The sequence below is a fragment of the Cottoperca gobio genome, chromosome 10, assembly GCF_900634415.1.
Source record: "Cottoperca gobio chromosome 10, fCotGob3.1, whole genome shotgun sequence".
NCBI lineage: Eukaryota > Metazoa > Chordata > Actinopteri > Perciformes > Bovichtidae > Cottoperca > Cottoperca gobio.
In genome coordinates this window covers 13112612-13128947 of record NC_041364.1, presented here as the reverse complement: position 1 = coordinate 13128947, position 16336 = coordinate 13112612, and the positions used below count along the sequence as shown (strand labels likewise).

General features: G+C 40.1%; 2 protein-coding genes and 2 pseudogenes across 2 annotated transcripts; all 4 read left to right on the top strand.

The window, feature by feature from the left end:
• The first annotated feature begins 3420 nt into the window (after window positions 1-3420).
• On the top strand, window positions 3421-5785 carry LOC115015070 (protocadherin gamma-A11-like; annotated as a pseudogene).
• Window positions 5786-6892: 1107 nt separating this feature from the next.
• On the top strand, window positions 6893-9261 carry LOC115015069 (protocadherin alpha-3-like; annotated as a pseudogene).
• A 1111-nt stretch (window positions 9262-10372) lies between these two features.
• LOC115015068 (protocadherin alpha-12-like) lies at window positions 10373-12754 on the top strand. The gene is given in 4 exon segments (XM_029442229.1): window positions 10373-10556; window positions 11304-11359; window positions 11361-12602; window positions 12719-12754. Coding segments are annotated over 4 exon segments (1518 nt in total).
• A 432-nt stretch (window positions 12755-13186) lies between these two features.
• LOC115015067 (protocadherin alpha-3-like) lies at window positions 13187-15976 on the top strand. The gene is made up of 2 exons (XM_029442228.1): window positions 13187-15550; window positions 15962-15976. Exons 1-2 carry the CDS (start codon window positions 13187-13189, stop codon window positions 15974-15976), a joined length of 2379 nt encoding a protein of 792 aa, XP_029298088.1.
• The last annotated feature ends 360 nt before the right edge of the window (window positions 15977-16336 follow it).

Below are 16336 nucleotides of genomic sequence, written 5' to 3'. Positions count from 1 at the left end.
TTTCATACAATCAAGAGACATTCTAACATATTTTGTTTTTTTCAGTTATTTAAATGCTGAACTATTACTGGTAAATAAGGGTTACATTGGATAGATGCATTTTAAATCAAAATATAGCTTTGTACTTCCTCAATTACCTCTGGGTGTCAGTATTACATTAGAAAACTATAGGAATCGCCGTCCCTCCCCCATAAAGCTTTTGTTTGGTCCCTAAAAAGAAGCAGAGGAGGCATTAGATTCGAGCTCGACACGCGACGGAATTGTGTTGCGCTATTTGTAAATATGCGACACACAATTGGTGTGATATAGACATTTATTGCAGCAACGGGCTTTTGTGTATGTACTGTTGGATAACGATGGGGAACGAAAGACAAACTCGAAGAAAGGTCTGGTCCTGGTTTGCTTGTCATTTGGCTCTTCTGTTGTTTGTTGGAACACGGGCTTTGGCAGAAATACGATACTCTATTCCCGAGGAAGTAAAAGATGGAACTGTTGTTGGATATGTTGCGAAGGATCTTGGCCTTGACATCACATCTTTGATTGACCGACGGTTCCGTGTTGTTTCTGAATCCAAGGACACATTATTTGAGGTAAATCAGAACAATGGGGCTATGTATGTTCATAAGAAAATCGACAGAGAGGAGCTCTGTCAAGGGAGTGGTGCATGTCTAATGGAGCTAAAAGTCATAGTCGAAACCCCTTTGGAGATACACTACGTAGTTGTAGAAATTACAGATGTAAATGACCACTCTCCTAGTTTCCCCGAAAAAGAACAGAGATTTGAAATATTTGAACAAACATTACCAGGAAGGCGATTTCAACTGCACACAGCTCGTGATCCTGATGCTGGAACGAACTCTATTCGTACGTACACTTTAACGTCAAACGAACATTTTGAAGTAGACATCCGTCAAAGCGATGAGGACAAAATACCATTTTTAGTGCTGAAGAAAGCGTTAGACAGAGAACAAAAGAACAAACACACGCTGCTGGTTACAGCGGTTGATGGAGGTAAACCTCCAAGATCAGGTACACTAAATGTTTCTATTATTGTTCTTGACAGTAATGATAATCGTCCGATATTTAGTCAGGAGATTTACCAAATTGCAATACAAGAAAATATTCCAGTTGGTACTTCAATATTTAGAATGAATGCGACAGATCCAGATGAAGGCACTAATAGTGAAATAGAATACAGCCTTGGAAAAACTCTGAAGAAAAATGTCTATGACATTTTTGAATTGGATAAATTAACTGGAGAGATTAGAGTTAAAGGACTCGTGGACTATGAAGAAAACGATGTTTATAAACTCGATGTTGAGGCATCTGATAAAGGAACACCTCCACTGACAGGTGAGTGTAGGGTCATTATAAAGATAATAGATGTCAATGATAATCCACCAGAAATAGAAGTCACATCACTGTCAAATACAGTGTCTGAAGATTTAAAGCCTGGCACAATGATTTCTCTGATCAGTGTCAGGGATAAAGACTCTGGTGTCAATGGGAAAATTATTTCAAGCATAACCTCAGATGTTCCTTTTGAATTAAAGCCCTCCTATAAGGAGAACATATATTCAGTTGTCACTAAGGGATTTTTGGATCGAGAGCAGGTGTCACATTATGAAATAACAATAAAAGCCACAGATTGTGGGAGAACCTCCCTTATCTACTTATAAAACTCTCAGCATTGAGATATCAGATGTAAACGACAACAGACCACAATTCTCTCAAAATCCATTCCAGTTTTACCTTGTAGAAAACAATGTTGCTGGAAATTCAATTTTCTCTGTCAGCGCAACAGACAATGATTTGAATAACAATGCAGCTATTTCATATCATATAGTGAGAGAAGGAAGTCGAAATGACATCATGTCTTTCCTAAATATAAATTCTGATAATGGACAGATTTCAGCCTTGAAAAGTTTTGACTTTGAAACTCTGAAAAAGTTCCAGTTCCAAGTTGTTGCCTCAGATTCTGGAACTCCGTCACTAAGCAGCAACGTCACAGTGAACGTGTTCATTCTGGATCAGAACGACAACGCTCCAGTCATCCTGTATCCAGTCAGCTCTAACGGTTCTGCTGAAGGTGTGGAGGAGATTCCCCGCAATGTGAACGCAGGACACTTGGTGACTAAAGTCAGAGCCTATGACGCTGATATAGGATATAACGGCTGGTTACTGTTTTCACTGCAGGAAGTTAGTGACCACAGTCTCTTTGCTTTGGACCGCTATACAGGACGGATCAGAACACTTCGCTCATTCACAGAGACAGACGAGGCTGAGCATAAACTGCTCATACTGGTGAAAGACAATGGGAACGTTTCACTGTCAGCAACAGCTACTGTGCTTGTCAAAGTTGTGGAGCCCAAAGAGGCTTTTGCTGCTTCTGATGTTAAAAGTGCAACAAAGGATGATGAGGATGATAATGTGACTTTTTATCTGATGATAACTTTGGGCTCAGTTTCAACACTTTTTCTCATCAGTATCATCGTGCTGATTGCAATGCAGTGCTCTAAATCCACAGACTATACTTCTAAATATCTACAAGAGCCTAATTATGATGGGACACTGTGTCACAGCATCCAGTACAGATCTGGAGAAAAGCGGTACATGCTAGTTGGACCCAGGATGAGTATAGGATCTACTATAGTCCCGGGCAGCCATGCCAACACACTAATGCTTCCTGACAGGAGGTCTGGGACTGCAGAGGTAAGGCATTTTCAAATATTATTTCTCTGGCAGGTGTGCAGAATCACATTTATATAAACACAAAATGCTGAACATCTGAGTGACAGTAAACACTTTCTGAATCAGTACAAGTCTTTACGTCATTGCCCATTTCGCATTGTTTCAAAATGGGTGTCAATTTAAAAAAATGTTTGTTCAAACATTTTCTTTTCATGTACTGGAAATCATCTGTGTTTGCTCGCTATCTGTTTTGCACTCATAATGTTACATATAGGCTACTATTTATGATGAAGTCGTATTTCACTTTTAAATATAAAATGAACACATATACAATATTGTTATTCATACTTTCCTAAGTGTGACCCTGATTGACTTGTTGTCATGTGAGCTGACCAGTGAATCACCTTTTTAATGTACAGTTGTTGGCGAATTGTCAGTCGTATTTGAGATAAATCCGTTTTTGTGAAAGAATCGCATGGTGGCACTAAACAACCAGAAATACGCATCACAGCAGTGCTTTATCCATAGGTCTGTGAGACTGCCTCGGAAGCATTCAGTAGGGCAGAGCATTATCCTCCGAATGTGGTTTTGTTCTATTGGTTTACTCGTTCATACAAACCGACTGCAGCGCATTGTAAGACGGGGATTCGTTCTTTTTTTCAGTGAATGGATAGTTAACAGTCTGTAGATCACTTGGTCTTTATTGGATTCATCAATTGACAGCAGACAATGGAACAAGGCGGACAGGACTCATGGCGACAAAGAAGCAAATGGGCGGCCCTGGTGCTGGCTTTCAGTTTGATTTTCGGAAAAGCATCGGGACAGATAAGATATTCTATATCGGAAGAGATCAAAGAAGGGACTGCTGTTGGGAATATTGCAAAGGATCTGGGAATAGATCCAAATATTTTAAAAGCAAGGGGATTTCGTATTGTTTCTGGCTCTACTGAACCCCTTTTCCTGGTAAACAAAAATGATGGAATTTTGTATGTAAATCGTAATATTGACCGGGAGGAAATATGCCAGCGGACCAGTGTATGTTTGATCAACCTTAAATCCGTGCTAGAGAACCCATTGGAGATCCATTATATTGCAGTGGAAGTGTTGGATGTAAATGACCATTCGCCCTCTTTCCCGGAGAACAACAAAAGGCTAGAGATTTCCGAGTCCACTTTACCAGGAACCAGATTTCAGTTACATGCTGCTCTCGATCCAGATGGTGGTGTGAATTCCGTTCAACAGTACAAACTAAGTCCGAATAATCATTTTCGACTAGAAGTAAAAGATCGCGGTAAAGATGGCAAAGTTCCTATTTTACAGTTACAAAGTCCGTTAGACAGAGAGGCCTCTAGCAGCCAAAAACTACTGCTTACAGCACTGGATGGAGGTAAACCTCCCAAATCAGGGACTATGGAGATATTTATAGATGTTTTAGATGTGAACGATAATGCACCCGTTTTTACAAAAGATGTCTATTCTGCAGAGATAAATGAAAATTCACCAATTGGAACAATAGTCATACGAGTAAATGCCACAGATATGGACGACGGTTTAAATGGAGATGTTAGCTTTTCTTTTGGTAATGTGAATAGTAAGGTGCAAGCACTGTTTGATATCGACCCAATTACAGGTGAATTAAGTGTGAAAGGACAATTAGACTATGAAGTGGATGACAGTTATGAGATAGATATCCAAGCATCAGACAGCGGTGCTATTCCGTTTAGAACGGATAAAAGTGTTACCGTAAATATTAAAGACATGAATGACAATGCACCAGTGATTGAGGTGACGTCACTGTCTAACAAGATTTCAGAGGATTCCAGATCAGGAACAACGGTTGCACTTCTTAGCATTACCGATTTGGACTCTGGAGTGAACGGGAAAGTGCTCAGCTTTGTAAAAGGTGATGTCCCTTTCACACTAACGCCATCAATACAGAACAACATGTACGCGGTCGTGACAAAGTCCCAGCTTGACAGGGAAAATACATCGATTTATGATGTAACAGTCATCGCAAAAGATGCAGGTGAACCAGCCTTAACATCTGAAAAAACACTAAGAGTTGTTGTATCCGACGTAAACGATAACAGCCCTGAGTTTTCAAAGAGCAAATATAATTTTTATGTCACTGAAAATAACCCTTCAGGAGCTTCAAGTATTTTCTTTGATCGCGTCTGATCGTGATGAGGGAGATAATGCTCTTATATCGTATCATATTGTCAGAGATGCAGTTCATGGAAATAAGGTGACATCATTTCTCAACATCAATCCTGATAACTGGAGATATTTCGGCACTAAAAGTTTTGACTTTGAAACTCTGAAAAAGTTCCAGTTCCAAGTTGTTGCCTCAGATTCTGGAACTCCGTCACTAAGCAGCAACGTCACAGTGAACGTGTTCATTCTGGATCAGAACGACAACGCTCCAGTCATCCTGTATCCAGTCAGCTCTAACGGTTCTGCTGAAGGTGTGGAGGAGATTCCCCGCAATGTGAACGCAGGACACTTGGTGACTAAAGTCAGAGCCTATGACGCTGATATAGGATATAACGGCTGGTTACTGTTTTCACTGCAGGAAGTTAGTGACCACAGTCTCTTTGCTTTGGACCGCTATACAGGACGGATCAGAACACTTCGCTCATTCACAGAGACAGACGAGGCTGAGCATAAACTGCTCATACTGGTGAAAGACAATGGGAACGTTTCACTGTCAGCAACAGCTACTGTGCTTGTCAAAGTTGTGGAGCCCAAAGAGGCTTTTGCTGCTTCTGATGTTAAAAGTGCAACAAAGGATGATGAGGATGATAATGTGACTTTTTATCTGATGATAACTTTGGGCTCAGTTTCAACACTTTTTCTCATCAGTATCATCGTGCTGATTGCAATGCAGTGCTCTAAATCCACAGACTATACTTCTAAATATCTACAAGAGCCTAATTATGATGGGACACTGTGTCACAGCATCCAGTACAGATCTGGAGAAAAGCGGTACATGCTAGTTGGACCCAGGATGAGTATAGGATCTACTATAGTCCCGGGCAGCCATGCCAACACACTAATGCTTCCTGACAGAGAGGTCTGGACCTGGCAGAGGTAAGGCATTTTCAAATATTATTTCTCTGGCAGGTGTGCAGAATCACATTTATATAAACACAAAATGCCGAACATCTGAGTGACAGTAAACACTTTCTGAATCAGTACAAGTCTTTACGTCATTGCCCATTTCGCATTGTTTCAAAATGGGTGTCAATTTAAATAAATGTTTGTTCAAATATTTTCTTTTCATGTACTGGAAATCATCTGTGTTTGCTCGCTATCTGTTTTGCACTCATAATGTTACATATAGGCTACTATTGATGATGAAGTCGTATTTCACTTTTAAATATAAAATGAACACATATACAATATTGTTATTCATACTTTCCTAAGTGTGACCCTGATTGACTTGTTGTCATGTGAGCTGACCAGTGAATCATCTTTTTAATGTACAGTTGTTGGCGAATTGTCAGTCGTATTTGAGATAAATCCGTTTTTGTGAAAGAATCGCATGGTGGCACTAAACAACCAGAAATACGCATCACAGCAGTGCTTTATCCATAGGTCTGTGAGACTGCCTCGGAAGCATTCAGTAGGGCAGAGCATTATCCTCCGAATGTGGTTTTGTTTAGTCTTTGACTAAAATATGTCCAAAAGCTTTTTATATCTTGATCATCATTAGTATTTTGAAAACAAAACAAAAAACACAATCATCAAAGTATGTGTTCAGATTGTGATCCTCCCTGCTCAGACTCACAGTGTTTTATTTGACCCCTGTTGCTCTCTTTTTGACAGAGGTTAGCGCTGCACCTTCGTGTCTGTAACACGAGTTGTGAATCCTAACCCTTTTGTTATTTATTAAGAGTTTCTCCACTTTTGTCTCCATCTTCCCAGGTAGATTGCTTACAACACATATAACTATATAACGAATAACCCCTTTATACACTTTAAAGTGGTATAAATGTTCTCCTCTTGGTGTCACTGTAACATCAACGTGCCCATAAAATACTTCGTCCCTCCCATAACAAAGCTTTTGTTTAGTACCTCTCAGCAGTCGATACATTTGATGTAGCAACGCGAGTCGGATGGGACCGTGTGGTGATCGGATATAGAGCATTTATTTGCTGCAGATACAGGCTTCTGTGTGTAAATGCATTATTGGATAACGATGGGGCGTCAAAGACGATATCGCTCAAGTGATTTGTGTTGGTTTGCTTTTCATTTTTCCTTACTCGTGATTTTCGGAAAGCAGGTTCGGGCTGAATTGAGGTACTCTATTCCAGAGGAGATGAAAGAAGGCACAGTTGTTGGAAATGTTGCTAAGGATCTTGGTCTGGACAAAACCTCTTTGATTGATCGACGATTTCGAGTTGTGTCTGGATCTAAGGACGCATTTTTCGAGGTAAACCCGGACAATGGCGCTTTACAGGTCCGTCAAAAGATCGACAGAGAGGAGCTGTGTCAGGGGAGTGGTGTGTGCCTAATGGAGCTGAAAATCCTTGTTGAAAACCCTTTGGAAATGCACCATGTAGTTGTAGAAATTACTGATGTAAATGATCACTCCCCAGTTTTTCTGAAAAGGAACAGAGATTTCAGATAGCAGAACATACATCTCCAGGAACGCGATTCCAACTACACGCGGCCCGTGATCCCGATGCTGGAACTAACTCTATCCGCACCTACACATTAACGTCAAACGAACATTTTGAAATTGATGTTAGTCAAAGCGATGAGGACAAAACACCATTTCTAGTGCTAAAAAAATCATTAGACAGAGAAAAAAATAATAAACATGTGTTGTTCGTACAGCAGTTGATGGAGGAAAACCCCACAGATCAGGGAAACTAAATGTTTCCATTATTGTTCTTGACATTAATGATAATCGTCCGATGTTTAGTCAGGACACTTACCGAATAGAAATATATGAAAACGTCCCAGTCAGTACTATCGTTACAAGAGTGAATGCAACAGATCCGGATGAAGGGACTAATGGAGAAATAGAGTACAGCCTTAGCAAAACATTAGCACGTAAAGTGTACGACATATTTGAATTGGATAGTGTAAGTGGAGACATTAAATTGAAAGGAGTCGTGGATTTTGAGGAATCTGAGATTTACAAGATAGATGTTGAGGCATCTGACAAAGAAACACCTCCATTAACAGGAAGGTGTAGAGTCGTTATAAAGATAAAAGACGTCAATGATAATCCACCAGAAATAGAAGTCACTTCACTGTCAAATACAGTGTCTGAAGACTCAAAGCCTGGTACAGTTATTTCACTACTTAGTGTGACAGATAAAGACTCCGGTGTCAATGGAAAAATAATATCAAGCATAACCTCAGACGTGCCCTTTGAATTAAAGCCCTCCTATAAGGATAACATATATTCAGTTGTTACAAAGGGATTTTTGGATCGAGAGCAGGTGTCACATTATGAAATAACGAATAAAAGCCACAGATTGTGGTGAACCTCCCTTATCTACTTATAAAACTCTCAGCTATTGAGATATCAGATGTAAACGACAACAGACCACAATTCTCTCAAAGTCCATTCCAGTTTTACCTTGTAGAAAACAATGTTGCTGGAAATTCAATTTTCTCTGTCAGCGCAACAGACAATGATTTGAATGAAAATGCAGCTATTTCATTTCACGTTGTTAGAGGAGGGACTGAAAATGATGTATCATCATTTCTAAATATAAATTCCTGATAATGGACACATTTCTGCGCTAAAAAGTTTTGACTTTGAAACTCTGAAAAAGTTCCAGTTCCAAGTTGTTGCCTCAGATTCTGGAACTCCGTCACTAAGCAACAACGTCACAGTGAACGTGTTCATTCTGGATCAGAACGACAACGCTCCAGTCATCCTGTATCCAGTCAGCTCTAACGGTTCTGCTGAAGGTGTGGAGGAGATTCCCCGCAATGTGAACGCAGGACACTTGGTGACTAAAGTCAGAGCCTATGACGCTGATATAGGATATAACGGCTGGTTACTGTTTTCACTGCAGGAAGTTAGTGACCACAGTCTCTTTGCTTTGGACCGCTATACAGGACGGATCAGAACACTTCGCTCATTCACAGAGACAGACGAGGCTGAGCATAAACTGCTCATACTGGTGAAAGACAATGGGAACGTTTCACTGTCAGCAACAGCTACTGTGCTTGTCAAAGTTGTGGAGCCCAAAGAGGCTTTTGCTGCTTCTGATGTTAAAAGTGCAACAAAGGATGATGAGGATGATAATGTGACTTTTTATCTGATGATAACTTTGGGCTCAGTTTCAACACTTTTTCTCATCAGTATCATCGTGCTGATTGCAATGCAGTGCTCTAAATCCACAGACTATACTTCTAAATATCTACAAGAGCCTAATTATGATGGGACACTGTGTCACAGCATCCAGTACAGATCTGGAGAAAAGCGGTACATGCTAGTTGGACCCAGAATGAGTATAGGATCTACAATAGTCCCGGGCAGCCATGCCAACACACTAATGCTTCCCTGACAGGAGGATGACATCCACAGAGGTAAGACTTTAAAACTAAGCAAGTGTTGTGTTTCCTGTTAAGATGTGTATCACATTATGTCAGGTTCAGACATGTTTGTGAATATGCTGTTGTGTCTTCTGTTTCCAAAAGAACAGATGTGAGTTTTTCAGATTGCTATCGTTTTGAACTTAGTTTCCTGCTTCTGTTAGCAAGAGCTTCTGTATAGTGCACTATTTCTTCTTAGCTTTTCCTATCCTTACTCTCATTTACTCACTATACACTTTCCCAATTATTATGAACATCAGACGTGTTTGTTTCATAATGAAATACAGTGTCCTTCTTCCTCTGTGAGAGAATAGAAAAGCAAATGCCTTCCTTGATTGTAACCTCATTTTGGAAATATTTGTGTATAGAGCTTTGCCAAAGACCATCTATAAATATAACACAAGCCTTAACAATTACTTCCTACACAGATGTGCTGTTAGTTATTTGTGTTGGTAATATTTATCATCATTGTGCAAAATGAATAATAATTAAGGACACAATAATGTGTTTAAGACAGAAACAAGGCTGCGAGGCTGCCTGAAATGGCTATCCATGGTTCTGAAATGCATTGATTTTACTGCTTTCAAGCAACAATATGATTGAAGCTAAAGAAAACAAGGATACATGGATTAGTATTTTTTTTTCTACGAAACGACATTTATATTACTCACTTTATCTCCGCTTCTTTTTTGTCTCCTAGTGGATTTTCTGACTAAAGAATATACCCTGGTAAGCATTTTTAATGAATTTAAAACGCCTAAAACGTCCCCCTCTTGGTGTCACTGTTACATCTATAAGGCCATGAAAGTCTCAGTCCCTCCCCTAACAAGGCTTTTGTTTGGTAAACCACAGCAGAGGATACATCTGATTTAACCGTGCGAGTTGGATGAGACGGTGCTGTGTGCTTTCTGAACATGCGATACTAAACGGGTCGGATACACACATTTGATTCCCTACAAAAACAGGATCCTGTGTGTATATGTGTTGTTGAATAACGATGGGGCGTCAAAGACGATATCGCTCATGTGGCTTTTGTTGGTTTGCTTTTCATTTTTCCTTCCTGCTGATTTTCGGAAAGCAGGTTCGGGCTGAATTGAGGTACTCTATTCCAGAGGAGATGAAAGAAGGCACAGTTGTTGGAAATGTTGCTAAGGATCTTGGTCTGGACAAAACCTCTTTGATTGATCGACGATTTCGAGTTGTGTCTGGATCTAAGGACGCTTTTTTCGAGGTAAACCCGGACAATGGTGCTTTACAGGTCCGTCAAAAGATCGACAGAGAGGAGCTGTGTCAGGGGAGTGGTGTGTGCCTAATGGAGCTGAAAATCCTTATTGAAGATCCTTTGGAAATACACTATGTAGTTGTAGAAATTACTGATGTAAATGATCACTCTCCCAGTTTTTCTGAAAAGGAACAGCAATTTCAGATAGCATTGAACATACATCTCCGGGAACGCGATTCGATCTGCACGCAGCCCGCTGATCCCGATGCTGGAACTAACTCTATCCGCACCTACACATTAACGTCAAACGAAAATTTTGAAATCGATGTTAGTCAAAGCGATGAGGACAAAATACCAGTTTTAGTGCTGAAGAAGTCCTTAGATAGAGAACAAAAGAATAAGCATGTGCTGTTCGTTACAGCAGTTGATGGAGGTAAACCCCACAGATCAGGGACACTAAATGTTTCCATTATTGTTCTTGACATTAATGATAATCGTCCGATGTTTAGTCAGGATACTTATCAACTAGAAATATATGAAAACGTCCCAGTCGGTACTATCGTTACAAGAGTGAATGCAACAGATCCGGATGAAGGGAATAATGGAGAAATAGAGTACAGCCTTAGCAAAACATTAGCACGTAAAGTGTACGACATATTTGAATTGGATAGTGTAAGTGGAGAAATTAAATTGAAAGGAAAGTTGAATTTTGAAGAATCAGAGATTTACAAACTCGATGTCCAGGCTTCTGACAAAGGAACACCTCCATTAACAGGAAGGTGTAGAGTCGTTATAAAGATAAAAGACGTCAATGATAATCCACCAGAAATAGAAGTCACTTCCCTGTCAAATACAGTGTCTGAAGACTCAAAGCCTGGTAACAGTTATTTCACTTATTAGTGTGACGGATAAAGACTCTGGTGTCAATGGAAAAATTATCTCACGCATAAACGAGGAAGTTCCCTTTGAGTTAAAGCCTTCTTATAAGGAAAATACCTATTCTGTTGTCACTAAAGGATTTTTGGATCGAGAGCAGGTGTCACATTATGAAATAACAATTATAGCCACAGATTGTGGAGAACCTCCCTTATCTACTTTAAAAACTCTCAGCATTGAGATATCAGATGTAAACGACAACAGACCACAATTCTCTCAAAATACATTACAATTTTACCTGGTAGAAAATAACGTTGCTGGAGCATCTATATTCTCTGTAAGCGCAACAGACAAAGATGCCAATGACAATGCAGTCATATCATATAATATCGCAAGAGAAAATGGTCTAACATCTTTCCTCAATGTAAATCCTGATAATGGACACATTTCGGCACTAAAAAGTTTTGACTTTGAAACTCTGAAAAAGTTCCAGTTCCAAGTTGTTGCCTCAGATTCTGGAACTCCGTCACTAAGCAGCAACGTCACAGTGAACGTGTTCATTCTGGATCAGAACGACAACGCTCCAGTCATCCTGTATCCAGTCAGCTCTAACGGTTCTGCTGAAGGTGTGGAGGAGATTCCCCGCAATGTGAACGCAGGACACTTGGTGACTAAAGTCAGAGCCTATGACGCTGATATAGGATATAACGGCTGGTTACTGTTTTCACTGCAGGAAGTTAGTGACCACAGTCTCTTTGCTTTGGACCGCTATACAGGACGGATCAGAACACTTCGCTCATTCACAGAGACAGACGAGGCTGAGCATAAACTGCTCATACTGGTGAAAGACAATGGGAACGTTTCACTGTCAGCAACAGCTACTGTGCTTATCAAAGTTGTGGAGCCCAAAGAGGCTTTTGCTGCTTCTGATGTTAAAAGTGCAACAAAGGATGATGAGGATGATAATGTGACTTTTTATCTGATGATAACTTTGGGCTCAGTTTCAACACTTTTTCTCATCAGTATCATCGTGCTGATTGCAATGCAGTGTTCTAAGTCCACAGACTATACTTCTAAATATCTACAAGAGCCTAATTATGATGGGACACTGTGTCACAGCATCCAGTACAGATCTGGAGAAAAGCGGTACATGCTAGTTGGACCCAGGATGAGTATAGGATCCACTATAGTCCCGGGCAGCCATGCCAATACACTAATGCTTCCTGACAGGAGACACACTTCTGGAGAGGTAAGTTAGTTTACATGACTGAAAGCATGGTTTACATATAATTCTTAACATGTATCTTTATTTATGTCATGGTTAAACTACTAGCGCACACATATTTCTTGTTTTGTGATTTATAGATGTTTTGTTTGGGGAATGACTACAGGCGAGTCTGAACGATAAAGTCGTTGTATTGCATTGTGACGAAACCGCAATTTGAGCTATCAGTGTGTTTTATAAATCCACGAGGTAGACTATGTGTAATTCCAAATGAAATCGTGAGTATTATTTTTAAATTACCTGAACTGTAAACTGTGTTGTATTTGAGGAGGAACAAACTGAGTTGAAAGTGATCACTTGGTGTCAGTATGTGAGCAGAAAAGAGTTTCAAGAGAAGCCTTTTGTCAGATATATGGGTCCTCCCCTTTGTAGGATGGGTTTTCACATTTCAGTACTGGATGCATTCAGCACACTCGCAGCGCATATTCGGCATTGGCAATTTTGATAACACACTGGAGACTAGACATATTATTTAAGGTATATCTATTTTTCTGCTGATGACGGAGTCCTTCTTGTGAATCATCGGGACACATTTGTATCTGCTAGTTATGGAGCAGAAAGGACTTGGAACATCGAGAGAGCAATGGCGGTGGATCCCTTTCATTGTTTCATTCATGTTGCTGTGCAGCAGAGCTTCTGCGCAGATAAGATATTCCATCGCTGAGGAAGTTAAAGAAGGAACTGTTGTTGGGAATGTCGCGAAGGATTTGGGACTAGAGAAGAACACACTGAAAGACAGAGGGTGCCGTATTGTCGAGGGTTCAACAGAGTCCTTTTTTCACGTAAACCAGAACGACGGAATATTGTATGTTGACCGAATAATTGACAGGGAGGAGGTTTGTGAGCGGAGCAGTGTGTGCTTGATCAACTTAAAAACGGTGCTGGAAAACCCTCTTGAAATCCATTATGTGACTGTGGAGGTGCTGGATGTGAACGACCATTCTCCCACCTTCTCAAAGAAAGAGTCACGTCTAGAAATTTCCGAGTCAGTTTTGCCGGGCTTGCGCCTGCAGCTGCAGGCTGCACACGACCCTGATGTTGGTCAGTTTTCGGTCCAGGAGTATAAACTCAGCCCTAATGATCATTTTCGTGTGGAAGTCAAAGACCGTGGAAAAGATGGAAAGATACCGGTATTAGTTTTGCTCAAGACGTTAGATCGGGAAACAAAGAAAATTCATAACTTGCTTCTTACAGCTATTGATGGAGGGAAACCAAGTAAATCTGGAGCAGCTGAAATAACTGTTGACGTCTTAGACGTCAATGACAATATGCCCGTTTTCAACGAAGACACATACTCTGTACTTTTGGAAGAAAATGCTCCCATTGGCACAATAATTATACAAGTAAATGCTTCTGATTTAGATGAAGGATCCAATGGTGATATTGTGTATTCATTAGGTAAGAATGTGAATAGCAGAATAACTGAACTTTTTCATGTAGATCCAAATACAGGTGAAATAAGTGTTCAAGATCTGATAGACTTTGAACTAGAGGAAAGTTATGAAATCGATATTCAGGCGTCTGATAAAGGACCGGCTCCTTTAAGGACAGACAAAAGTGTTCTGGTGAATATTGTGGATTTAAATGACAACACCCCTCATATAGAGGTTACATCATTTTCAAAGGCAATACCAGAGAATGCAAGATTAGGAACCACTGTGGCATTAATAAGTGTTCTTGATAAAGACTCTGGTCTAAACGGGAGAGTTATTTGCTCCTTTGATGAAGATGTTCCTTTCTCATTATCACCTTCAACACAAGATAACATGTACTCTATAGTCACAAAATCACTATTGGATAGAGAAAAGAAGTCCATTTATGATGTAACAATTGTTGCAAAAGATGCAGGTGTACCATCGTTGTCATCCAAAAAAAGCATAAGTATCATTGTATCAGATGTGAATGATAACAGCCCACAGTTTTCAGCAAGCCCTTACACATATTATGTTTCTGAGAACAACTCTCCAGGAGCTTCAGTGTTTTCTGTGATGGCTTCGGATCATGACGAGGGAGATAATTCTCGTATTTTATATCATATTTTAAGAGATGGAAAAGAGAAAGACAAACTTCATTCAATCAACCTCAACATCAACTCTGAAACTGGAGATATTTTGGCACTAAAAAGTTTTGACTTTGAAACTCTGAAAAAGTTCCAGTTCCAAGTTGTTGCCTCAGATTCTGGAACTCCGTCACTAAGCAGCAACGTCACAGTGAACGTGTTCATTCTGGATCAGAACGACAACGCTCCAGTCATCCTGTATCCAGTCAGCTCTAACGGTTCTGCTGAAGGTGTGGAGGAGATTCCCCGCAATGTGAACGCAGGACACTTGGTGACTAAAGTCAGAGCCTATGACGCTGATATAGGATATAACGGCTGGTTACTGTTTTCACTGCAGGAAGTTAGTGACCACAGTCTCTTTGCTTTGGACCGCTATACAGGACGGATCAGAACACTTCGCTCATTCACAGAGACAGACGAGGCTGAGCATAAACTGCTCATACTGGTGAAAGACAATGGGAACGTTTCACTGTCAGCAACAGCTACTGTGCTTGTCAAAGTTGTGGAGCCCAAAGAGGCTTTTGCTGCTTCTGATGTTAAAAGTGCAACAAAGGATGATGAGGATGATAATGTGACTTTTTATCTGATGATAACTTTGGGCTCAGTTTCAACACTTTTTCTCATCAGTATCATCGTGCTGATTGCAATGCAGTGCTCTAAATCCACAGACTATACTTCTAAATATCTACAAGAGCCTAATTATGATGGGACACTGTGTCACAGCATCCAGTACAGATCTGGAGAAAAGCGGTACATGCTAGTTGGACCCAGGATGAGTATAGGATCTACTATAGTCCCGGGCAGCCATGCCAATACACTAATGCTTCCTGACAGGAGACACACTTCTGGAGAGGTAAGATTTTAAAAACAATGTTTCCTACAATGTCATCGTGTGAGGTAAGATTGATAGTTTGACTTTCTCTCTTCTAAGATTGTATAGCCGCATTTTGTTTTAATAACATTAGCTCCAATTTATTCATTTCAATTTAATGATATACTCTGGAAGCTTTTGAGTCTACAACTAATGTTGTATGTTTTCTGGTTTTTATTTGTAATTGATTGATGTCCATGGTTATGAAGCAGGGCACACTAACGTCTTCATGGCAAACACTCTTATACGGTAATAGGAAAGAGAACAGTTTTATCAATATGTTCACAACAACAATCTTAACCATGTGGTGTATGTCTGGTGGTATAGCTGAGTGCAGGCTGTCACTGTCCGTGGTGCTGAACAATTCTTACTCAAGTTCCTCTCTTTTGTCAGAACGAGACACTGTGACTTGAAGCATGGTCTTAGTCGATAATATAATACAAGTGGTTTATGTGTCAGTGTTCTATCTCTTGAATGAAGGTGGCATCTTTGCCTCTGTGCTTTTCAGAGGGAATATGGTAGGACGCTGGTCTTCATTGTTAAGAAGCTTTCTTTTTCGGTCAAAGTCTTCTATTATATGCATGTTGCTTTATTTCAAATAAGGTACTGCAGTGTGATTCTCGATCACTTGGGGTCAGTATAATAACAAATTATGCTTTCACATGTTTTCGTCAGAGCAACGTGACCCAACCCCTTCCTCTTTAGAATAAAAAAACATCATTGAGAGAACCTTGTACGTGACGGCTTGAATACACAATTTAGCTTTAC